The 25,788-nt window shown below is 31.9% G+C and overlaps 1 protein-coding gene across 1 annotated transcript in view; it reads left to right on the forward strand.

The window, feature by feature from the left end:
- The window catches only part of LOC145324615 (uncharacterized), a 78,501-nt gene that overhangs the window by 15,756 nt on the left and 36,957 nt on the right, over positions 1-25,788 (forward strand). The window contains exons 2-7 of the mRNA XM_080167197.1: positions 13,646-13,788; positions 15,944-16,003; positions 16,314-16,416; positions 17,212-17,278; positions 18,003-18,088; positions 18,579-19,335. Coding sequence (XP_080023323.1) covers positions 13,646-13,788; positions 15,944-16,003; positions 16,314-16,416; positions 17,212-17,278; positions 18,003-18,088; positions 18,579-19,335 — 1,216 coding nt within the window. The remainder of the gene's footprint in view (positions 1-13,645; positions 13,789-15,943; positions 16,004-16,313; positions 16,417-17,211; positions 17,279-18,002; positions 18,089-18,578; positions 19,336-25,788) is intronic.

The raw sequence follows: 25,788 nt of genomic DNA on the forward strand, positions 1-25,788 counted from the left end.
TCCCGGCCATTTTCTTATCCCTTTAGATCCCTGAAAAAGTCACTCGTATTAATATTTAGAATTTAGGACGAAATTTTTCTATATATTTGTAGAAGAGGTTCGCTCCTAAAAATGACTTTGAAGTGTGTTTACTTCTTAATTAGTTTATTTTACACTTAAATTTGATCACACCAATTAAGTAATTCGAAACCATTAAGTCAATTAAGTTATAAATCGAAAAATAGATTGGTCTTATTATACATACATTGCAAATTAATAGTCGATCTGCTGGAATCGATATTTTTTTCTGACTGAGAAAAAGTCCGAAGAATCACTAAAGCAATTTATTGTTAATGTTAAGCTCGTCCTTTGATTCTAAAACTTTTAATGCTTTTTATTTTCACAAAATTTATTTAGTTATACGTGTTCGATAGGCAATTTGAGGATAAGCATCAACTATTTCCTAATTTACCCTCTAATTTTATACACAAGAGGATGCACCCCTATCATCTAGGAACTCTTTATTCGAAGGCACATGTAAAAAACAGTAACAAGCCCTTTTCACTCCACTGGGGGAGCATAGGCCGCTGACAATTTGTCAGTGTTTCTGTAACAATGTGGCTTTTTATGGACATGGGATAGGGTTGTCAGCCCTAAGCCCTATGATTGCGGTGTAGAGCGTCCATTTTCCCATCAGACAACCAACCCTTTGATTGCACGACCTTTGTCTGAGAAGTCCTAACTGTGCATGGTAGTGAGTTCTGCCTGTATTGGGCCAAGGCATTCCCCCTACTCTAACTATTTATGTCGCGCACCTGACATAGCAGCAGTAGGAACCGTTTTTAACGTCTTTAGTTTTGACGCAGTGTCGGACCGAGATTCAAACCTATCACCTTCCCGACGACGAGCGGATGCGCTGCGTGTTGAGCCACGGTCGCGGCACATGGAAGGGCTTAAAACCATATCCAGACTAAATAGCCTAAAAAATCTATAAGAAACTTCACTGTGAAGGAGAATCATATCGTTTCAGTAGTTAGCGAGATCCTTCGCTACAAACAAAAACGCTTACTACTTTATTTATTAGGATAAATAACTTTAACCTTCTACGTTTACAGTAACACCAAAGTTACAAAAAATCTTTTGAAATCAACTTTCCTGTAATCTTTTTCTAACAAATTGTAATCTTATTTAAAGAAAAAAAACCTTAATGTCATGGTGTAAAGAAAATGAATGTACATATGTATACCAGGGATCTAAAGGGATAAGACAATGGCCAATAAATTGATGTACATCCAAAATAATGATACACAAAATTACCCCTACTGTAGATTGCAATAAGTGGTTGAACGTTTGGACACTGAACTAAATGAACCAACCAATCAAAAGGTTGTTTGTTAAGCCAACGAATAAGAAAACGTTATTATAAAAGTTTGGGGACTAGTGTAATAAACAGCCCAATGTCCCCTCCCTCCCTGATTATGTACACATAAATGACATTTAATTTGTCTCTTAAATAACATAAATTTGACTTGTAATGGTTTTGTTAAAAGTGTTCTTATAATATCTTAATAGTTATTCATAGCATCGTAATATAGACAGCTGTCCGTAAATAGTAAAATGAAAGATTATAAGATTAATTCCAGGTTTAGTAGCTCGAGGGCCCGAAGGCCTTCGCTGACAAACTGGTATTAATATTATTATTTCTATTTTAGTATTTGTGGGAAATTGTCTGTAATACGATGCTATACAAAATATTTTAGTATGGCTGAGAATCGGATATAATAATGAGAAGCCATATTGAAAATTATATTTTGTATTTTCGTAAAAAGAACTAAGGCTCGGCAGCCGCAAAGCAATCAAAATTTTTGAAGACAAATATACTTCTATTCAGCTGCATTTTTTCAGTTTCTAATTCAAATAAAAATCCGCAGTTTTGTGGCAACACCTAGGTCAATACGAGCGTGCCGTGAGTTTTATTTGAGTTTTATGTGATACTAACTGGGAAAATGGCTTTATATTACTTCACAAAATTCTTTTTCTTATAAAATTAAATCTTTGAATTAGTCTTATGAAATTAAAAGGTGAAGGTTGATGTTAAAATTTTTCAGTATTGATTTGATACTTTTTTTCTTTTCCCCAAAAAGCCCAAAAAGCCTTGTTGAGCACGAAAACCCACTAGGTTAGTTTATGTTTTATTTGGGTCCCGGATAGCCATGCAGGACTATGGCAACACAGGTATAGGTCCTGCAGGGTTAGGGCCTAATTTCTTCCTAGTGGGTTTTGGTCTGTGCCAACACAGAATGTAATCTCACAAAAATAACACCTTACGTCTAATTTTTGTATTTTTCTATATACTTTGATTCTTTTTAATTCCGACATCCTTGTTTTGTTAAACTTTCTGTTAAATCAAGGACAATAATATTTGACTATGTAAAGACTAACAGGGATCTAAAGGGATTAGACAATGGCCGATAAATACATGTGCATCCCAAATGATGACAGACACAATTACACCATCTGTAGATTACCATAAGTTGTTGAAACGTTTAGACACTCAACTAAATGAACCAACCAATCAAAATTCAAGTCCCAAAGCTTGTTAAGACAATGAACAATAAAAATTTACTATAAAATCTTGGGAACTAGTGTAATAAACAGCCCAATGTCCCCTCCCTCCCTGAGGTAAAGACTAAACAGTGGCAAAATGAGTAGCTACCAATTAAGTATGGTCTCAGATAAGTGGTAATGGGTTTCATTCAACTAACAGTTTTTTGCCAACCATAAGAAAAATTAACATAATAGAAATTAGAATATAATCTAGATGTTAGAATTTATCCAATTTTAACTAACCATTAAATTTTTGATGAAATCTGGATTCCAATAGAACATGATTTTTCAACTTATTTTTATTCTACTAACAGCCAAACTGCTTAATTTATATATAATTTTACATATAGTTTAAAAAAAACCTTACTAAGATCGTATAGCCAGAGAAAATTCGACCAATTTTGCGTTTTTACTGAAGCTCTTTGAAGTGCCTATAAAAAAATTACGTCATACAATACAAATAACCAATGATAGACCAATACACAGACTTAATCACCAATGGCAGGCAAGTATACCTTTTAATTCGTCATTAGTAGGCCAGTGTGACGTCATTTTTAAAAGTACTATAAAATGCTTTGTTTTTAAACCTAGTAAAAGTGTCTGACTCTGATTATGACGTAAAAAAAATTAGCCAATGAGAGGCCACTATAAATTTTACCACTGGTCAATTACAGTGTATACTGGCCTCTCATTGGCTAATTTTTTTATACGTCATAATCAGAGTCAGACAATTTTACTAGGTTATTCGTTTTTACTTTTTTCGCTATAATAAATTTGTTTTCTATACCCACTATTTACTACTTTTAAAGTGTTGGTTTATGCTAGCGCGTGGGCGATATGAATATTCAATTAAGTTTGCTTATCTTATAACAAATATTTCATTATTTATATCTAATTGAATAAGACAATAGCTGATAAATTGATGTACATCCCAAATGATGATACACAAAATTACCGCTATGTTAATTTTATAAATTATAGGTTCACATTTTTGCAGGGATCTAAGAGGATAAGACAATGGCCAATAAATTGATGTACATCCCCAAAGATGATACACAAATTTGCCCCTTCTGTAGATTAGAATTAGAAGTTGACATATAGTATTATAAAACTTTGGGGACTAGTGTAATAAACAGCCCAATGTTCTCTCCCTCCCTGTCATTTAACAAATAAATTAACTATTTGTTGGCGCATTTTTTTGTTAGTTTGTTAGATAACTATTCAATCAATATTACATAAAACTAACAACCATGTTTAATTCATTACAATCTATCATTTATGTTTATATCTATAGACTTTTTGCTACTTAGTTTATGAAGCAAATATTAATACCTTTTAGTTACATTTGATTTCTGTGTTATATATATGTTCTGTACTAAAAAAAAAAATATTGTATTTGATTGATCAAACAGTTTAAAGACAATGTATGACTTTTATATCTTTTATTTATTATTAGGCATATTAAAATTGTTTGAAAAACATTAGTAAATTGAAATAAACTTTTTAATCTATTTTAGGTATGTACCTATTTCTTTATGTAGCATCTTTGTTGAGATCAGTAAGAAATTAAAAAAAATATTAACTCTTGAAAAAGTTTCTTGAATAACATGAAGATTGAAGATATAACTTTTCATCAATCAATTATATTTATTAGATTTCATTTATTTCTCCACTAAATCTTTTGGCCAAAAACTTTGATAATTTTAAATTCCTGCTCTGACTAATAGGGTTAAATTATTACCAAATCTTGCTCTGACAAATAGGATTATATTATAATCAAATATTGCTTTGACAAATAGGGTAAAGTTAGGTCCAAATTATCTAAAGGGATAAGACAATGGACGATAAATTGATGTACATCCCTCATGATGATACATAAAATTATCCAATTTGTAGATTACAATTAGCGGTTGAAACGTTTGAACACTCAACTTAATGAACCAACTAAAGAAAAGTCCATAAAGTAGCTAAGCCAACGAATAAGAAAACATTATTTTAAACTTTGAGGACTAGTGTGATAAATAGCCCAATGTCCCCTCCCTCCCTAATTATGGTCAAATCTTACCCTGACAAATAGGGTTTAATTTTAGTCCAAATCTCACCCGGACAAATAGGGTTAAATAGATTTGAAATTGCTAATTTATTTGTTGATGGCTACTCAAGGACAAACAGTGTTCTTACGTTTCAGCCAATAAAAATATATATACAAATAGCGCAGCTTCTATATATCAAGAATATAATTTTACAATAAACAATTATTATAGCTTTTTCATTTATGATTCTATAAAACTTTTAATCCTTATACTAAAGTAACAGGATGTCTGTGTCTGTTTATGTGTTTGTGTGTTTGTACCGAAGGATCTCGCTAACCGCTGAACCGATCGGGTTCTAATTAACAGGGTAGTTTCTCATAGGTCCCGGGAAGGTTTTTAACTATTTTTTTTGGGGGTGGAACATTCCCAACCCCCCGAAAAATGAAAAATCCCCCCCCCCAAAAAAAATTCCTCCCCCCCCCAATTTTTTTTTACTTTTTCTTTTCAAATCTAAAATAATTAATTGGGTTATCAAATTCGACTCTCCCCTCTTCAAGTGCCCCTAGAGGCCTCTAGGGGTGTAGCCGCTAGTCCTAATATATAAAATAATAAGATTTTTTTTGTTTGTAGCTTAAGATTTCGATAACTACTGAACCGATTGAGTCCTCCATTTCAGCAAAGCTTTATATAGGTTCCGTGATGATTATATAGTCTTGGTATAGTTTTAGGCTATTTTTTGATCTTTCCTTCAAATTACAGAGTCCCTAGATGCTAGGATAAAGATTTCGGAAACTGGAAGTCCGAATTAATTGTACTATTCAGGGACGCTTTACAAATGTCTTTGGGTGGTTTTAGGCTATTTTCCTGACCTCCCCAAGAATCTAGAGGCGAAGCAACTAGTGTATAGATGAAAAATAAATATTTGTCAATTGATGAAAACACCAATACTATAAAAGGCTAACTATATCAGTTGTTAGAATCTGAACTTGAAGTAATTGCTAATTCATCTGTATTCAACTTTGGACTTAACAATCATGGGATTTGAAGGGATAAGACAATGGCCGATACATTGATATACATCCCCAATGTTAATACACAAAATTCTCCCTACTAAAGATTACAATTAGTGGATGAAACGATTGGACACTAAAATTAATGAACTAATCAATTAAACTTTTAATAAAAGTCCCCAAAGTTGTCAAACGAATAAGAAAACGTTAAAATAAAACTTTAGGGACTAGTGTAATAAACAGTTAATGTCTCCTCCCTCTTTTGAAGTAATTGCTAACTCATCTGGATTTAACTTTGGACAACAGGGATCTAAAGGGATAAGACAATGGCAGATAAATTGATTTACGTCCCCAATGATGATACACAAAATTTGGGGACTAGTATAATTAACAGTCCATTGTACCCTCTCTCACTGGGACTTGACAATTAATGTTTACAAGAACATGTTTGTTCTGTTCAATATCATCGCAGCAATAAGTAGATCATATAATTCGTTGATGAATTGATTTTATTCTAATTTACAGAAGGGGTAATTTTGTTTATCATCAATGGTGATTAATATTAATTTATAGACCATTGTCTTATCCCTTTAGATATATTAAATTACTGATTCCTACCAAATAGGGTTAACTCTGAATTTTCTAAATTCTAAAGTTATCAACAAATTTGCCCATATTTAGTAAGGTGGTCCTTCTTTTCTACAAAAGAAAATGTTTTTTTCTAAATATCAAATTAATCAATGACTCATAAGCTATGTAATATTCAATTATCGCATCGTATTGTTGACAGCTTTCCGGGGAAATTAAAATGAAAAACTGTAAGAATAAAACCAGTTTGTTAGCTTAAAGTTGCCGAAGGCCCGGGCTATCAAAACTGGTATTAGTCTTATGATATATGTATATTTTTTTTTTTTTGTGGAAAATTGCCTATAAAATGATGCTATACATGATTTTTCAGTATGGCTGAGAACCTGTTCGATTCACCGAATATTAATCGGTTTCGAAGCCATACTGGAAAAGTGTTTATGGCTGATATTATATCGGGATATTGTTAGGTCATTATGATGTTGATTTAATAACAGCACAAAAAATTGACAAGATTTCAGCTGACTTACTTGAACACCATTTGGTAATACTTCTGTCGACAGAGAGCTAGATAGACATCTCTTAATTTTGAAATAATTTCCAGCCCATTTGAGGGCAGAGTTTAGCCCAGTTGAGTGGGGAGTTAAGTGGGTTTAATTAGGCAAACTATTTATTTGTGCACGATTTATTTTCAAGAATAAGATACATTTTCTGAAATGTAAATTTACTAGCTGGGGTGGGGGGTCATTTTTATTGAGAGAGTGTAGATTCCTCCCTCCAAAATAGTTAAAAACCTTCTCTTAACTTATAGGAAGCTTTATTGTAAAGGAGAACCATATCAGTTATCAGCTTTAAGAAGTAATTTACAAAGGACCTTTTGGGAAAATACTTCGTTTTTTATTTATTAAGAGTCCCTTCTGTTTGAACTCCTGAATTTGAAAAAAACAATTATACAAATCCGCTCTGAACCAATGTAAAGCTTTCTTCAAAAGCACAATCTATTAAATAAATGATATTAAAATAATGTACTTACAGAGTAGCTTATAGCTTATAGCTCCTTCCCTCTATAGCTGTATTACAATGGGCTGTTTATTACACTAGTCCCCAAAGTCTTATGATATTGTTTTCTTATTCGTTGGAATAACAACTAACGGGGATTCAGTGCATTTTGATTGGTTGATTCATTTAGTTGAGTTTTCAAACGTTACAACCATTAATTGTAATCTACAGAAGGGCTAATTTTGTACATCAAATCAAAGGCCATTGGTCTTATCCCTTTAAATCCCTGCTTATAAATAGTTATTAGTTTAAGAGCTGTAAACTAAAGGCAAGTAGCAATTTTAAAGGTCATCCAACATATATTAGTCAGATTAAGCAGATGATTAGTTTAATGGAAGAAGTAAGGTCTTAAACCATTAATCAATAGCAAAGCTTCTCTGTAATATCATAAGGGATAAGACAATGGACGATAAATTGTTTACTTCTCCCATTATGATTAAACTATTGATGAAAACTTTGTACAATGCTAGTTCTAAGATTTATTAAAATGGCTAACCCCAAGTTTGTAAGCCAACTAATAAGATAAATCCTTATACTAAAGTAACAGGATGTCTGTTTGTCTGTGTGTTTGTATGTTTGTACCGAAGGATCTCGCTAACCGCTGAACCGACCGGGTTCTCCTTAACAGGGTAGCTTTTTATAGGTCCCGAGAAGTTTTATAACTATTTTGGGGGAGGATACCACCACCCTCCCAAGAGAAATCACAAAAAATCGAGAGAAAAAATTTACGTCTAGAGACTCCTACGCAACATAGCAACATAGATAGGTATCTTATTATTTTTTTAAAACCAAACATTGTAAGTGCCACTAGAGGCTTCTAGGGGGGATGGCCGCTAATTCTTATTAAACTACTAAGCTATTTTTTAAATTTTATGTCTTTTCTCTTTAAAAAATTTTAATTTTCTGATCAAATTATTCTCTTAGTTAATTTTTCTAATTATGTTTAGACAATTGCCAAAACTCATTACATTAATGGTTGAGATATCTCATAAAATAAATGAGCATTTTTTTTTTATTAAATACTACCTTTTTTTGTATCTACTTATATATATTTAACCATTTTCTGCTAAGCTAATAACTTTAGAAAATCCTCTATGATAAAGTAACATGATGTCAACTGTCTATCTGTCTAAATCTCTATCTATCTGTAAGTCTGTCTAATTGTCTTTTTGTCTATCTGTCTTTCTATCTATCTATCTTTTTTTCTATCTTTCTTTCTAACTATCTGTCTATCTGTCTTTCTGTCGATCTGTCTATCTATCTTTCTAACTTGCTTTCTTTCTTAATGGCTTTATTCAGAAACCATAGTACATTGATTTAAATAAAAGCAAGCCCAAAATAAAATTATAGAGTAGCTTTGCAAATAATTAAGCAATCAATGAATCCATTAAAAGCAAGACAAAACAAAAACCCAAACAGTCCCGTTCACTAAACCAAACTTTCTCTAACTAGCGGAAAGGCCCAACGTTTTTGCAGTTCTGCAAAAGTAAATTTGTAATAGTGCAAACAATTTTTGTAAAGAATCCCAATGATCTAAAGGGATAAGACATTGGCCGTTAAATTGATCTCCAATGATGATACACAAAACTACCTCTTCTCTAAATTAAAATTAGTGGTTGACACGATTGATTACCTAAACTTAACGAATCAACCAATTAAAATTCACTCAAGCCCCCAAAGTTGATAACAAATAAGAAAACATTATTATAAAACATTGGGGACTAGTATAATAAACAGCCCAAGTAAAGTTAAAATTATGTTTTTTTTCTCGCTGTTTTAAAAGCCTTACAAAGGGCATTTTTTTCTGTCATATGCATATTCTTTTGATTTAGCAAATTTTAAAGATCAGCTAAAATAGATATATAACTTTTTTTTTAAAGGAAAAATTATACAAATTATCCATTAATATGTTTTAATTGAAATTAATATTAAATAAAAGTTGATAAGTTAGGTTTTTTTACTTGATTTACTTTTGTTTATTTTATATTTTAGTAAGGGTTAGATAAGCTCCGAAGGTGTGAGAACTCGCAGAGATAGGGCTTAATTTTTTGTCTACTAAGCTATAATTGTGATCCTTTTTTAAAAAAAAATCTTCAAAATTTTAAGCAATTTTGTGGGACAACCTCTCTGATGATGGGGGGCCTTGTTTAATTCATTTTGTGGTTTAAACTTGGGATACAGACAGAGATCATACAAAAATAATGTGAGTATGTAAATTGACTTATATAGTGGCATCTACCCTAGGAAACTTAAGGGGGGGGGGGGGGCATTTCAATTTGAGTTTTAAAAGTAATTTTTTCTACGGGCGATTTTTCTTAATAGGGTGTAAGTACCATCTTAAAATAGACATATAAACATATAAACTTTATCGGTTCAGCGGTAAACGAGATTTTGGCTTCAGACAGACACACACACTACTTTATGATAGGATACTAATACTAAAAGCCAAATATAACATTAATATTCTTTCAATATTTCTTTTGGGTGTTTAATTTTACAAATTTTGCATTAATCTTTATCCATGTTACAAGTTTATTTGGGAACTTTTCCAACAAAAAAAGAGACAAATGGGTTTCCGGTATTTTTTTAGGGTTAAATATGAGTCTTAAATCTATAAAGTACATTAGATAGAAAAAACGAATATTCAATAAAATACAAATCAGGGCATAGTTTTTAAATTATACTATAATAGTCAATTATTGCATCGTATTATAGACAGCTTTCCGCGGATTTTAAAATTATAAGATGAAAACCAGTTTTGTTTTAATATTTGTAAAAAATAATACGATACGATAGATGATTTTTCAGTATGGCTATGAACCGATTCTAATACTGAGGGTATTAATGCTGTATTTATATACAATTAAAACTTTAAGCAAATTTGTGACGGACGTTCAAAGGTAAGTGTATATAGAGTATTTGCATTCCTTTAAAATAAATGTTTCTTTATTATATTTTACACTAAGTACCTTGTTGAGCACTGATAATCCCCCACTTATTTCTCATAGCCTAACCTCTGCGGGTCATCGCAGTACCCAATATAACCTAACCTAACCTGACCTAAAGTAGTAAACAAACAAACATAAAGCTACACCCCCAACCATTATTATCATTTTTTTCATGGGTTTGTAGGTTTCAGTGCTCAATATTCGCTTAATGGGTAAGCACCAAAGACATTAAATACACCACTGAGAATATATTAACCCCTGTTATGAATAATAATTGTATATGTATGAAGTAATATTCTAAACATAATAACACAGACAATTGTTCAGTTATTTCAATCTATGTATTTGAAAATATAATATTAGTGTGATTATTTATTCTTTAAAATCCCATGACAAAGGTTTTAGGGGCTTGGAATAAAAAATGTATTTATCAAAATACTAGGATATCTTACACCATATTATCATGTACTATAATAAATTAAAACTTTTATCTGGCCAATAAATGACAGGAAATTTGCAACCTAAATTGACGAAAATTTTTCCCCTATCATAATATTCACGTATATTATTCATCTATTTATAAAGAGAAAAGGAAAAACTTAATGAAAAAAATAATTCAATTTGATTAAAATTGCTGAAAATATGTCTTTATTTCTAAACATAGTACAAAAGTATCAAATCGAGTAAAAAGTAAAAATAACAAATTCTTGAAAGCTTTATTCACATTTTTTTCTATAAGTTTAGTTATTTTACATTGCATTGCTTGGTTTAAGAAATAAATTAGTTATATGTTATTAGATAAGAATATAATTTTTTCAAATCTTGATGGCTTTAAAGGTCCTTGTTACTTATTTTCAGAGCTCAGCACTGGCAGCCACTCTTTCTCATATTTGCTCGGCCTAAATTGCAAATCATTAAAAAATATATCATTTTTCGGCGGCTGCAGCGGCAGGTATAGGCTTTGGGCTGAGCTTTAGTTGTTATTAAATTGTAACCAGGAACCATTTTTCAGTTGTATTTACACCATAACAATCTCAGGGATGGAAGGGACATTGGGTTGTTTATTACACTACTACCCAAAGATTAGTAATAACGTTTTCTTATTCGTTCTCTGAACATCTCTTGGGACTTTTATTGAATTTCTATTTGTTGGATTAAAATCTACAGAAGAGGTAATTTTTATTATGATTAAGATCACTGGGGATGTATCTCAATTTATCGGGCATTGTCTTATCCCTTTAGATCCCTGTAACAATCTAGTGGGCGTTTTTGTTAAAAAAAACTCGGCCAACAATTATGACATGGTTCAAAATATTGCTGGTTCAAAATATTGCTCATTTACTAATTTTTTACACGCTCCTCAAATCTGATTTTGTTAACAAAAATATAAAAATTATGGATAAAACATCAACAATGTTTTGTCTAATATGGAACCATTTGATGTTTTATGTCAGCTATGTAGCATTTAAAAAGTTGTCATACATAACGTAAACATATATTTTAGGCCCCTATATGACTATGTTTTATAAATTAATTTCGAGATTTTAGCGGTGATACATAGAGACACTTGGTATTTCGTTCTTTGGAAGAGTAATTGTCAAACCTTGCTTATTCTCGAATAAAAAGAAAAAATAGGCTTTACCTTAAGCTTTTTGAAGATAAATACAAAAACATTGTATCCATGGTTTAAAAATCTGCAATACCCAAAACATTCGAGTTATTTAAGTGTGGAGGCGTTTACTTGATTCTCAGCTATGCAGAGCATAATTTCAATGGCCAAAACTAATTTGGGTTGAAAGAGGAAATACCAGAGATCTAAAGGGATAAGACAATGGCTAATACATTGATGTACATCCTGGATGATAAGACACCAAAGTACCCCTTATGTAGATTACAATTAGTGGTTGAAACGTTTGGACATTCAACTTGATTCTCAGCTATGCAGAGCATAATTTCAATGGCCAAAACTAATTTGGGATGAAAGAGGAAATGCCTAGGGATCTAAAGGGATAAGACAATGGCTGATAAATTGATATACAATATACATCCTGGATGATAAGACACCAAATTAACCCTTGTGTAGATTACAATTAGTGGTTGAAACGTTTGGATATTCAACTTGATCGTCAGCTATGCAGCGCATAATTTCAATGGCCAAAACTAATTTAGGATGAAAGAGGAAATATACCCAGGGATCTAAAGGGATAAGACAATGGCCGATAAATTGATGTACATCCCCATAATAAAATACCAAATTATCCCTTTTGTAGATTTTAATTAGTGGTTGAAACGTTCGGACACTCAACTTACTAAACCAACAAATAAAATTCATTAAAGTCCCCAAAGTTTATAAGCAAACGGATATCCCCTAGAGACATTTTAAGGGCAAAGCCGCTTGTTATAAATAAATCAGTAAATAATTGAACAAAATAAATTTTTTTTCTCATTTAACAACCATTGCCTTTCAACTGTAAAAAAAACAAGTTTAATAAGCGACAGAAAAAAATTCATGTGTTATGTTTTGATTTTACATATTTCAGAAGTTTAATACTGTTAAATAAAAAATAACCTTGTATAATTAAAACAAAAAAGCATATTTATTTCAATAGTTTAACTTTTCAAAACTTGAAGGACCTAAAAAAATATCTGGCCTAAAAAACTCCGTCAAATTAACATTATAGTTTTGCAGCCTATATATTTGAGTTTAGATAAGCTTCAGGCTATCTTCATCCAGATAAAACAATGGCAGATGAATTATTGTATATCCCCAAATATGATACACAAAATTACCCTTTCAGTAGATTTTAATCAGTTATTGAAACGTATGGACAATCAACCATCTAATGAACCATCTAATCAAAATTCAATAAAATTCCAAAGGTTGTTAAGGCAAGGAATAAGAAAATGTTATTATTAAACTTTGGGGACTAGTGTAATAAAAAGCCCAATGTCCCCTTCCTTCCTGCTTTTTATTAGTTGCAAAGCTACTTTATAACTAAGACCTGTCCGTATATCTATATGTCTGTCTATTACTACTTCCGATTCTTTAGTGAGCATAACTTCCTTGTTTCTTGAAGGATTTAAATTTTTAAAATTATAGTTAGTCATATATGCAGGGAGGAAGGGGACATTTAGCTGTTTATTACACTAGTCCCCAACTAGTTCACAATAACGTTTTCTTATTCTTTGGCTTAACATTCAGGGTCTTATATTGTTTAGTTCATTAAGTTGAATATCTATACGTTTCAACCACTAATTGTAATCTACAGTAATTTTTTTAATCATCATTGTCTTATCGCTTTAGATCCCTGGCCTAAATGAGCTGTTTTGTTTCATATTGCTATTACTATTTAAATAAAAAATTATGATTAGTTGATTTAAACCTACAAAAAAAAGTTGATTAACATATTAATTTTTTTTTCAGATGTGGCTGCGCCCCAACCTTTGTGTTGTCCTTGTTCTGCTGGGTTGTAGCTCCTCCTTAGCTGATAAATCTGGTCATGGTAATGAAGCAGCCCACAATGCTAATACTGAATACCTCCACTTTAGAAATGCTAATGATATTAGGTAAATCATTTTATCTTTGCAGCAAAGCAATTCTAAATTTCTCTCTGTTTGTTAATCGGCTGTGAAATGAAGCTTTCTACAGTGGCTTTGAAAAATAACGTCATACTGGCCTGCAATTAGTCAATTAAAATGTATATTGGCCTTCTATTGGTAGTTTGTAAAGTATGACGTTATTTTTATAGGCACTATAAAGAGCTTCCTGTGAAATTTAAGAAGAAAAGGAATAGTGTAAGAAAATAGAATACTGACTTTGTTTTAAATTCAAAGAGAAAAAGATTGAAAAAAGAAGAAAAAAGATAAATAGATAGAAGAGAAAAAGATAGATAGTTAGGTATATAGAATGGTATTTAGAGAAAAAAGATATATAGATAGATTGATACTAAGACAAAAATGTAGAAAAAAAAGAAAAGAGAAATAAAATAAAATTCTAAAAGAAAAATTTAAAATGTATGAAAATACAAGGAGCTAATTTTTGACCAATTTAAAGCAAATGAAATAAGGTGCAAAAAGCATAAAAATATACAATAATGGACTAGTTGTGCATCTACTTTGGGATCAAGTAGGGAATATGGGCAGGGGCGTCCAAGCTTTTTTATTTGGGGGGGGGGTAAAATTTTGAAAATAAAAATTTTTGGGGGGGGGAATCTTTATTTTATAGAGGCATTTTTTTTATTTGGGGGGGGGTAAAAATTGAAAATTGAAAATTCATTTGGGGGGGGGGGGGTAATCACCCCTTTACCCCCCCCCCCCCCCCTTGGACGTCTATGAATATGGTGGAAGGCTTTTTTTTACTCAGGAAGGAAAGGGACAAAGAGCTGTTTATTACATTAGTCCCCAAAATTTTATAATAACGTTTTCTTATTTGTTGGCTGAATTACCTTGGGTATTTTTATTGAATTTTCATGGGATGGTTGATAAAGTTGAGTGTACAAAAGTTACAACTAATTGTAATCTACAGAGGGGGTAATTTTGTGTATCATCATTGGAGATGCACATCAATTATTGGCCATTGTCTTATCCCTTTAGATCCTTGGGATATAAAAGCGTGTAAAGAGACTGTGGTTTTTTGTGCTTCGCTACTTATTTTTTCTTAACTAAAAAAAGACCTTCCATCGTATTTTTTACTTAATCCTCTAATCCATATTATTGATTTTTAACGCCTCTGGGAATATAATTTTGCCACGGGTTACAAATTTGCACTTTTCAACCATTCATTTAATTAGAAAAATTGCCGTACTTTTGAAATGTTTATGATCAACAGGAATTTTGTAGGATGGGACAATGGGTGATAAATTAATTTACTCCCAGCAATTTTTTTAAACAAAATATTTCATGTGTAGACTGGAAAACATTGAACATTTTTACTTTGTACAATCCAATCTAGATTCAAAGTTTAATCAAATTTAGTAAATTTATTATATCCTATTTAATTTACAGATGAATGTCCCCTTTTTTAGACCTCTTAAAGTATTTCTTTTCCTCGAATTTTTTTTCGTATAAAAAAGATTTAAGTTAAGGATACAATTATCTATAAAAGAATTTTTAAGCATAAAATTTAGATCTTAAACATATCATATATGTTGACTACTAGCGGCTGCACCCCTAAATTGGGAAATGAATAAGTTTAATTGAAGCTCTTTATAGTGCCTATAAAAAATTACTTTACACATTTCAAATGACCAATGATAGGCCAATACACTGACTTAATTACCAATGGCACCAGTATACATTTTAATTGACCAATGCCACTATAAAAAGATTCAGTTTAATTATTGAAGTAAAAGTATAAATATTAAGGAATCTATTGAAGATTGACCTTTCACTCCCCCCAAAAATGGTTAACAACTGAAAGCCGATTAAATCAGTGAGTGGATAGACATATAGCAGGAATCTAAAGGGATAAGACAATGACCTATAAATTGATGTACATACCCAATGATGATAATACCCTTTCTGTAGATTACAATTGGTGGTTAAAACGTTTGGACACTCAACTTAATGAACCAACAAATCAAAATTCAATAATAATCCGCAAAGTTGTAAAGCAACAGATAAGAAAACGTTATTAAATATCATATTGTCCCCTCTTTCTGATACCCAATATATTTTCTACATATCTTATTATCCCCCACTCTCACCTCAACTTTTTGTTTAGATTTCACCGCCCAGTTCACCGCCATTATCCGAACCACGCTGCTGCCCAACATCATCCTAGGTATGATTATCATTTCATAAAAGTAAAAGGATGTCTGTCTGTGTGTACCTTAGGATCTTTCTAACCGATGAACCGATATGGCCCCAAGGACTTGTTAAATCTCCAAAAAGTTTGTTTTTGTGTTATTCTGTCTGTCTGTGTTTCTGTTCATATTTTTTTGGAATTCTGTAATTTACATTATTTTCAAACTATAGAAGAATATGATTCCAGTTGTTTATGTTTTGTATGTTTATAATTTTGAAAAGGGGACTTTTGTTAGAATACAAATGCGTAAGATTTTATTAAAACTAATCTTGTTTTGAATGTCTAGATCACAAGCCGCAGCCCCACGCTCACTGCCCCACCCCCACCCTCAACAACTGCAACAGCAACAACAAGCCCACTTTGCTCAACAACAACATCAGCGTGCTCAGGCAAATTAATCTTAATATGAAGTTGGTCTAGCAAAAATTTTGTATATTTATATTGTGGTAATCCGCAAGGGATAACAGACGTTTGGCGGGGGATACAGTGCGACAACGCTTCCAGTAGAGACGGTGGACGTTCGCTCCCACCATCAAAACACTTTGATTGAATATGTACAAAAGGTGTATTTGCCAGCGGTTATAAGTATACTAACATAAACAACATAATGGCATCCTATGCAGTAGATATAGGTAGATATCTATAATACAAAGTAGAACGATGTCTGTCTGTTTGTGTATTTGTCTGTTTGTAGCGAAGGATCTCGCTAACCGCTGAACCGATCGGGTTCTCCTTTACAGGGTAGCTTCTCATAGTTCCCGGGAAGGTTTTTAACTATTTTCTTGGGGGGGGGGGGGGGGTGGGACACACCTAACCCCCCCAAAAATGAAAAATACCCCCCCCCCAAAAAAAAGTTTTTTTTTTTAAAACTAAAATTAAAATAGTGGGGTCGACTACCCCCCCCCCCCAAAAATTTTTTTTTTCTTTTTTATTTTAAATCTAAAATACGAAAAATTGGTTTGATCAAACCTCTTGGGGCAAAGCCCCTAGAGGCTAGGGGCGAAGCCGCTAGTACAACATAAAATAATAATATACAGGAAAGTAGCAGTATATGGGGTCTGACCCTCCATCCCTGCCCTGCAGGCATCGGATGGAGAAAAGGTTTTGAGAACTTACTGATCTTGGATAACTTTTTAATTTAAGCTGTGAACCAACTTTATATTAAAACAAATTTAAATATACAGGCTGCCAATGCAAGAGATTTAAGTGTTGGTCATCACGGCGAAGGACATCATGGACAACATGGACAAGGTAATATCTTAGTATTGGTCATCATAGTGAGGTACATGTACATCATGAACAATATGGACAAGGTAATATCTTAGTATTGGTCATCATAGTGAGGTACATGTACATCATGAACAATATGTACAAGGTAATATCTTAGTATTGGTCATCATAGTGAGGTACATGTACATCATGAACAATATGGACAAGGTAATATCTTAGTATTGGTCATCATAGTGAGGTACATGTTCATCATGAACAATATGGACAAGGTAATATCTTAGTATTGGTAATCATAGTAAAGTACATGTACATCATGAACAATATGGACAAGGTAATATCTTAGTATTGGTCATTATAGTGAGGTACATGAACATCATGAACAATATGGACAAGGTAATATCTTAGTATTGGTCATCATAGTGAGGTACATGTTCATCATGAACAATATTGACATGGTAATATCTTAGTATTGGTCATCATAGTGAGGTACATGTACATCATGAACAACATGGACAAGGTAATATCTTAGTATTGGTCATCATAGTGAGGTACATGTACACAGAGCTGTTTATTACACTAGTCCCCAATGTTTTATAATAACTTTGTCTTATTCGATGGCTAAACGTTTTAACCAATAATTTTATCTACACAAGGGGTAATATTGTGTATCACCATTGGGGAAATACAATAGTTTTAAGGGATGACAACCTTCTAGCAGAGTTTAACTGAGATCTTTACTATTAAGGACATCATGAAGTAAATCATGGACAACATAATCAACACCAAGCTGGACAAGAACATCATCATCCAAGACAAGAAAAGCATTTACAGGTGCAAAATCATTTTTAAATTTTTTAAAATTATGATAATCTTTGCCCATTAATTATTAGTAAAAATTACCCATAAAAAAACATTAACAAATCCTATGTGAAGAATTGATTCAAATAAGAACAAGGTGCCTTGCCTCTAGCCTATAGGAAAATAAAAAGTTAGGAAAATATCCTAAAACCATACCAAGATATTTATACAACTCATTCGGTCCAGCAATTTCCGAGATCTTTAGCTACAGACAAAAAAATCTTTACTACTTTATAGTGGTAAAACCTAAAGCTTCGTACATAGCATCTAGGGGCTATGCATTTAAAGGTAAGAAATAAATATTAAAATAGCCTAAAACCATTTCCAGGGTAAAAACAAAATAGCCTTAAACTAGCCCGATAATTATATGAAGCTTTCCTTAAAAGGAAAACTCAGTTCTGTAGTCATTATAATCTTATGCTTCAGACAAAAACATCTTAGATTATTTTCATTGTCTTTTTAGGGCAACAACGCACCACAACAAGCTGTTCATCATCACCCCAGACGCCCAGCCCACCCTCCAACCCATGCATTGCCCCAACAGCCTCGCAACCTCCCCCTGCCCCAGGGACTTCACCCCAACCTACAGCCTCCCCGCGCTGCCAAGAACATCATCAACCAGAATGCGGCATTTGCGCAAAACCGGCTGCGCCCGCACGCCCAACGTCAATTTGGCGGGCCCCAACCTGCCGGGAGAATAGTCCACCATCAAAAAATTTCCGCCAATGCTAACAGCAACAACAAGCGTCCTCGCAAAATTGCGCATTCTGCACACAAAAACAAAAACGCGGCATTTGCACAGGATGACAAAACCAAGCAGACGGCCACTGGAGAAGAGCAAAAATTAAAGAATGACTTTGTTGTTGAAGAAAAGGATAACACCAAACAAGAGTCAAGCGTTCAGGTGCAGAAAGTGAAGCCCGAAAACACATTCACCTCCTCAGTTCCTAAAAAGAACTCTCCCCCCCACCACAAAAAACCTCTTCACAAGCCCCTTCACAAGAAAAACATTGTCCCACCCCCTCACCCCAAAGAAGCATTGAAAAGGCCAGTGTTCAAAAAAGAAATCCCCTCTCCACCGCCCAAGAAGGTTGTAAAGAAGGAGGCCCCCCACTTTGTGGCCCCACAGGAGCAGCCTAAACCCGTAGCAGCAGCCCCCCAGGTTGAGGTCAGGGATTACAAAGTACAATCCAGGCCAAAGTTCATCATTAAACAAGCAGGTAAGCAGTTTCTTTTGCCAGATAATGAACCCAATAGTTGCTTTTAAAAGATCTTACATTACATTATTGAAGGATAATTCTTTACATTTTGTCTTACAGTTAAAGAGACGTTACGCACTTAATCCTTGTATATAAGAGGCACTTTCTTCAATTTTCTTTCTGTAATAAAAGTTTAAAAAGTTCATTTGCAATAAAAATAAAACCATGTAGAGAAGCTTTGCTACTAAAAACAAACAAGAAACTTGCATATTAACTTTGATAAATAATATAGTACATTGTAGCCAGGGAGGTTTGTTTTCTTACCGTTGGTTTAACAACTTTGGGGTCATTTATTGAATTTTGATTGGTTGGTTCATTGAGTTGAGTGTTCAAACGCTTAAAACACTAATTGTAATATATGGAAGGAATAATTTTGTGTATAATCATTCGTTATGTACATCAATTTAACTGCCATTGTCTTATCCCTTTTGATCCATGGTAGCTGTAGCCTGGAGACATAGTTTTCAAGGCAGTTTAAACTAACAATTCATTATATACTTGAAAACTAGTAACCAACAATCTACATATCCTTTTTAGTAGCGAAGCTACTCTATAATTTAAAATGTCCGTCTGTCCAACCGTAACTGATTACTTAATTTATACAATTGCTAGAATTGTCATATATATTTCAAACTTTGCATGATGATTCCTATAACAATTGGATGTGATTTAGGAAGCTTAGAAACTATTTACCAGAAAATCCGCACATTTATTTAAAACTTTTTGACAACAAAATGTTGTATGATATATTAACCTATTTATCTTATTTTTGTAATGATGATGAGAACAACGAGGTACAAAATAGCGATGCATCTTTATAATTAAATCATAAAAAGTAAATTATGGCCTTACGTAATTAAGTACAATTTTATGTTAAAGTCTTTGGATGGTTTTAAGCTACTATGCCCCCCACCCCTAGATGCTAAGAAAGCCACTCGTTTAATATACAGAAAAATGATAAAAATACGATAGCTTTCTTTATTTAGTTAAAGTCTCTAAATAAACAAATATATCCTTTCTGTAAAAAATACGGGAAGTTTATTTTAAGCTATTGGTGTCAAAAAGAGGGCAACGCGCATTTTTGACATTATTAAAATAAACAAGATACGCCTTAAAAACAAGGACGTATTTAATATTTAGTTCAAACGCTTTTAGAAAAGTTACACTATAAAATATAAAATCAAAAGGTTTTAAAAGTAAATAACGGAAATTCATGATACGTTTCTTTTGATGTTCTTTGTTTTTTCTTCTTCAAATTCTTTTTTTGTATCATTTTGATAAAAAACAAATCATTTAAATAGAGGTGAGATTGAGAAAATTATTATAAAAATTTAATTAATACAAACTAATATTTTTAAAGCAGCTTAACTATTAAATTTTTTGTTAGGTTAAGGAATATGGCTTCTTCTGTCTTTTAACTTGTTAACTTTAGGTTACAATTTAACAATAGTAATAATAATGTTATTACTTATTACTTATACAATAATCTTCCAATATATCTTAACGTCAATAAAAATTCCAATACAGATTTAGACTATAAATATCTTAATAGTACATACCAGGGATCTAAAGGGATAAGACAATGGCCGATGAATTAATGTACATCCCAAATGATGATACACAAAATTACTACTATTGCAGATTGCAATTAGTTGTTAGAACACTCAACTTAATAAACCTACAAATCAAAATTCAATTAAAGCCACCAAAGTTGTTGAACAAACGAATTTAAAAAACGTCATTATAAAACATCGGGGACTAGTGTAATAAACAGCCCATTGACCCCCCCCCCTCCCTGAGAACTTATACATACAATCATCTACTTAAATATTTATTGCAATAAGACAGGAAAATTGAAATAGCCAAAATTGCCTTTTTGTTTAAAAAGTTTTGCACTGTTTATTGCATCTAGAAGCTCTGTATTCGAAAATAGGAAAATAACATAAATACAAAATCAGATATGAAATTAAATAGCCTAAAACAATCCAGAAACCTACAAGAAGCTTTCTTTAAAAAATGTTAAGGAGTTATTGAAATCTTAAGCTACAGATAAAAAACCTTATTATATTATATAATAGTATAACGACTGTGCCCCTAGTTCTCAGGAGCTCTGTTTTCATCTCAGGAGCTCTGTTTTCAAAGGGGCAGAAAGAAGCTAGAGAAAAAATTAAAAACCATCCCAAGACTTGATTAAAAGAATGAAATAACATAAAACCATCTGCGTTACGATGCTATACATGCTTTTTCAGTATGGCTGAAAACCTGTTCTAAACCAGCTTATATTGGTCGGTTTCGAAGCCATACTGGAAGACATAATAAAGAAATCCACCTACAAAATAATGAAAATTTGCAAATGTTAAATTAGATGCTGTAATGTAAAAACACTTTAGTTTTAAGCCTAAACCATTTAGCTTGAATTTACATATCTACTTGGCACTTGCTACAATAATACTTTATGGCCTTTCTCACAAGGATCTAAAGGGATAAGACAATGGCAGTTAAATTAGTGTACATCCTCAATGATGATATACAAAATTACTTTTTGTGTAGATTACAATGGTTAAAACGTTTGGACACTTAACTAAATGAAACAACTAATTAAAATTCAATAAAAGTCCCCAAATTTATTAAACCAACGAATGGTTATGCCAACTTAAAAGAAACGTTATCATAATCTATAACTCATTTACTTTTCAATATTACCAGCAAAGAAGGGCAGATTTTCACGCATATGAATTAGAAAGAAAGATCTATGTGTCGTTTATTGTCCCATATCCCAGCATTTTCTTGTTGTCTTTAGCTAGTTCTAACAACTAATTTCTTCTTTAGCATCCCAATAGAATTCTAATTTATATCATTCTTATATTTTATTAAGTAATAGTACTATGCAGTATCGTTCTTAGAAATCACCTTTTCTTATAATAATTTAAGGGTATGCAGAGCAGTTTACTGTAACAAACTAGGGATCTAAAGAGTTAATGTCGATAAATTAATATACATTCCTGATGATAATACACAAAATTACCCCTTCTGTACACTTAACTTAATAAACCATCCAATTAAAATTCAATAAAAGTCCCCAAAGTTGTTAGTCCATCAAATAAGAAAAAGTTATTATAAAACTTTGAGGAATAGTGTTATATACAGTCCAATGTCTCCTCCCTCCCTTGGTAATATAAAACATAACTCACAAATGAATTGTTTAAAAACAGCATTTAAATTTTCCACTTTATCTATGTATGTACTTAAACATATTCCTATGTCTCTGAGTGAAGGTCAATTTTTATGATTGAATACAAACGCAGGAGTGACAAACGTCAGAGTGGACAAACGCAAGAGTGTCTAGAATATTAAGTTATTAAGTAATTCTATACAGGTTATGTTAGGTTAAGATATGCTTTTACAAATTAGCACCCCGCAAGGGTTAGGCATTTAGAAAACCTATAAGATGGTTAAAAATAGGTTGGATTAGGTTAAGTGTCCACTCCGACGTTTGTCACTTCTGCGTTTGTCCTAGGCCTAAAAAACTTTGTGAAAAAATGTCCTTTTTATTTACATATAAACATGAGAATTTTTCCCATCTAATTCTATGTGTTCAATTATTATACCAGCAATTTTAATAGTTAAATTATAAAGGCATTTTTTCATTAGTGTTTATCAAACACTTTGTAATGTCACTAGGGACATCGCCCTAAGCATTCAAGGGGTTAGGGCTCTAAAACCACGCTAATGCTAAAATACAAAAGTAAAATAGCCTAAAACCATCCCCAATCGGGTCAGAATTTAATAAAATTCGTTAGCTTCAGAAAGAAAACACCTTACTCCTTTATATAATAGGATATAATCAAAGAAGATAAAGTATAAAATAGAATCCAGGTAGAAGATTCTGCCTGGCTAGCCTGAAGTAAAATTGGAATTTCAGTAATTATTCAGAAAAAATATTCAAAATAAATTCCTTTTGCAATAGTTTACTAAAAGCCTTGTAGCCAAGCTTTCACCTTTCTCTTCCCTATTCACTATGGATTAAAAATGAATTTGATGTGCATTTTAAGCCTTAAAAAATTTAATTATGTAAGAAAATTTACAAAAAATATTGGTCTCAGTATTTATATTATAAAACTAGGTTGCGCTCTTATGTATGTTTTTAAACAGCCGATTTATACATGATAGCAACTACATCCATACATTAACTTGTGGTAGGGGGGGGAGGGGGGAGGAAGGGGCTGTACCCATTTAACTGACCCTTGAAAATTACAAATGTGGTCAATCATACTTACCAAAATTAAAACAACATTTTTTAAGGGATTTTTCATCTTTGTCTAAACCGACCAAGCAGCACTTGCTGTCTTCACTTCTATAAGAGGTGTGTATCTTAGAAGTTGGTCTCTATTAGATACTTATGTTTATGGGTAAATAATTACCTTCTGATTACTGAGAATTATGAAAATAAAACCAAAGTTAAGCGTGTTACACTACAATTGATATTAAATCATGAAGATTAAAAAACATTTTAACAGTATATATTAGATTTTGATACAAATTAAATTTTTCTAATTTTGTCCAACTAGTCATTGTGATTTGTACTTTAGCATTATTGTCTTTACTGCGCATGGCAAAGATTCCTTCTAATGTCCCAGAAATTTTTAAGGTTTTCACTTCTATTCCTCCTTATTTTATGGATATAATTTAGTTTTTAATTGAATTTTTGTACTTTTCCTTAAAAGTAGTAGGTTTTAATAAAGATTATAAATAAACTATTATAAATAATCTATTACTATTTATATCTTCATTTATAAATGTATTTTATGTTGACTATTTTAGAGACTAAATGATATATATAAAAAGTTATGATCATTTTATAGAAACTTTATCAAACTTATTTTCATAAAATTATCCGGCCATTTCCCCCTGACCGAATTGTTAAATTGACTTGAATACTATTCAAAGTTAAATAGAACTAAATAGTCCTTTTCAAAACTTGAAAATAACATCTTTTTATAAAAAGGACATATTTGTGAGATCTGCTCTGATAAACAAATGGACTCATTCTTATGTCGTCTTGGTAATTTGGGATATACAATACATATTTTATGAATAGGTTTTTCCGCATCGTATTATAGACAGCTTTACGCGGATGTTAAAATGAGAAATTAGAAGATTAAAACCAGTTTTATTAGCCCGAGAAGCCGAAAGCCTCGGCAAACACACTGTTATTAATTTTATGCTTTTTATTTTAATATTGTTGGAAATTTGTCTGTAATAGATATGACAATATAAGTTATAGATGAAGAATGCTTATTTGTCAGGGAAATGTTGACGAAAAATTTCAGAAGTTTTATTAGTAGATACTTTTTTACTACAGCGTCATGGACGCCCAGACAAAGAACCAATGTATATTTTTCAAATGCTTTCCTTCAAACAAGATAAAATCATAAGCTTATTTACCTCATAAAAATCTATAAAAAAAATTCTAGGGCTAAAATCAATAATGTGTTACTATTTTATGATTAAATACTTAAAAATACCCAATTATGCAGTTCTTTAGCAGCTGCCGAGCCCTGTTATAAATTGCTTGTTAATTCTCTAGTTAATGAACATATGGCAGTTTTATGAGTAAAAATTATATAATTAAGCCAGCAGTAATTTTTAAATTATACTAAAAATAACTTAGTGTGGCGACTTAACTGCAAATAAATGATCTTAAGCACATTTATTACAAAGTATTTAGTCCCCATAGTTTTAAAATAACATTTCCTTATTCGTTAGATTAACAACCTTGGGCACTTTTACTGAATTTTGCTTGGTTGGTTCATTTAGTTGAGTGTTCCTAGTTTCAACCACTAAATGTAAATACAGAAAGGGTGATTTTGTGTATAATCATTTAAGATGTATAAGTATATAAATTTATAGACTATTGTCTTATCCAATTAGATCCCTGACAATTAGTGAATATTGTAATTTGAACCCCTTTAAATTTATTCCAAATGGGATAATCATTTTAGATCAAGTAAATATAAAGGGAAATTTTTCTGAAATTATGAAACCTTTCCTAAACCAAAATATTCTTTGCAATGAAAGAACATCTAAAATACCAGAATTCCCAGGGATATAAAGGGATAAGACACTTTCCTATAAATTAATTAATATCCCCAATGATGATAACAACTTCTGTAGATTAAAATAAGTGGTTGAACCTTTTGGACACTCATCTTAATGAGCCGACCAATTAAAATTCAACAAAAGTCTCCAAGGTTGTAAAGCCATTGAATAAGAAAACGTTATTATAAAACTTAGGGAACTAGTGTAATAAACAGCCCAATATCCCCTCCCTCCCTGCAGAGTTCCGTATGATGAAATTTGCAGAGTTTGAAAACAATGCTCCAGGTTTTATATCTGAACTTTTATTAATTATAC

This window comes from Acartia tonsa, chromosome 7 (genome assembly GCF_053477335.1).
Source record: "Acartia tonsa isolate MP-2025a chromosome 7, ASM5347733v1, whole genome shotgun sequence".
Taxonomy (NCBI): Eukaryota; Metazoa; Arthropoda; class Copepoda; order Calanoida; family Acartiidae; genus Acartia; species Acartia tonsa.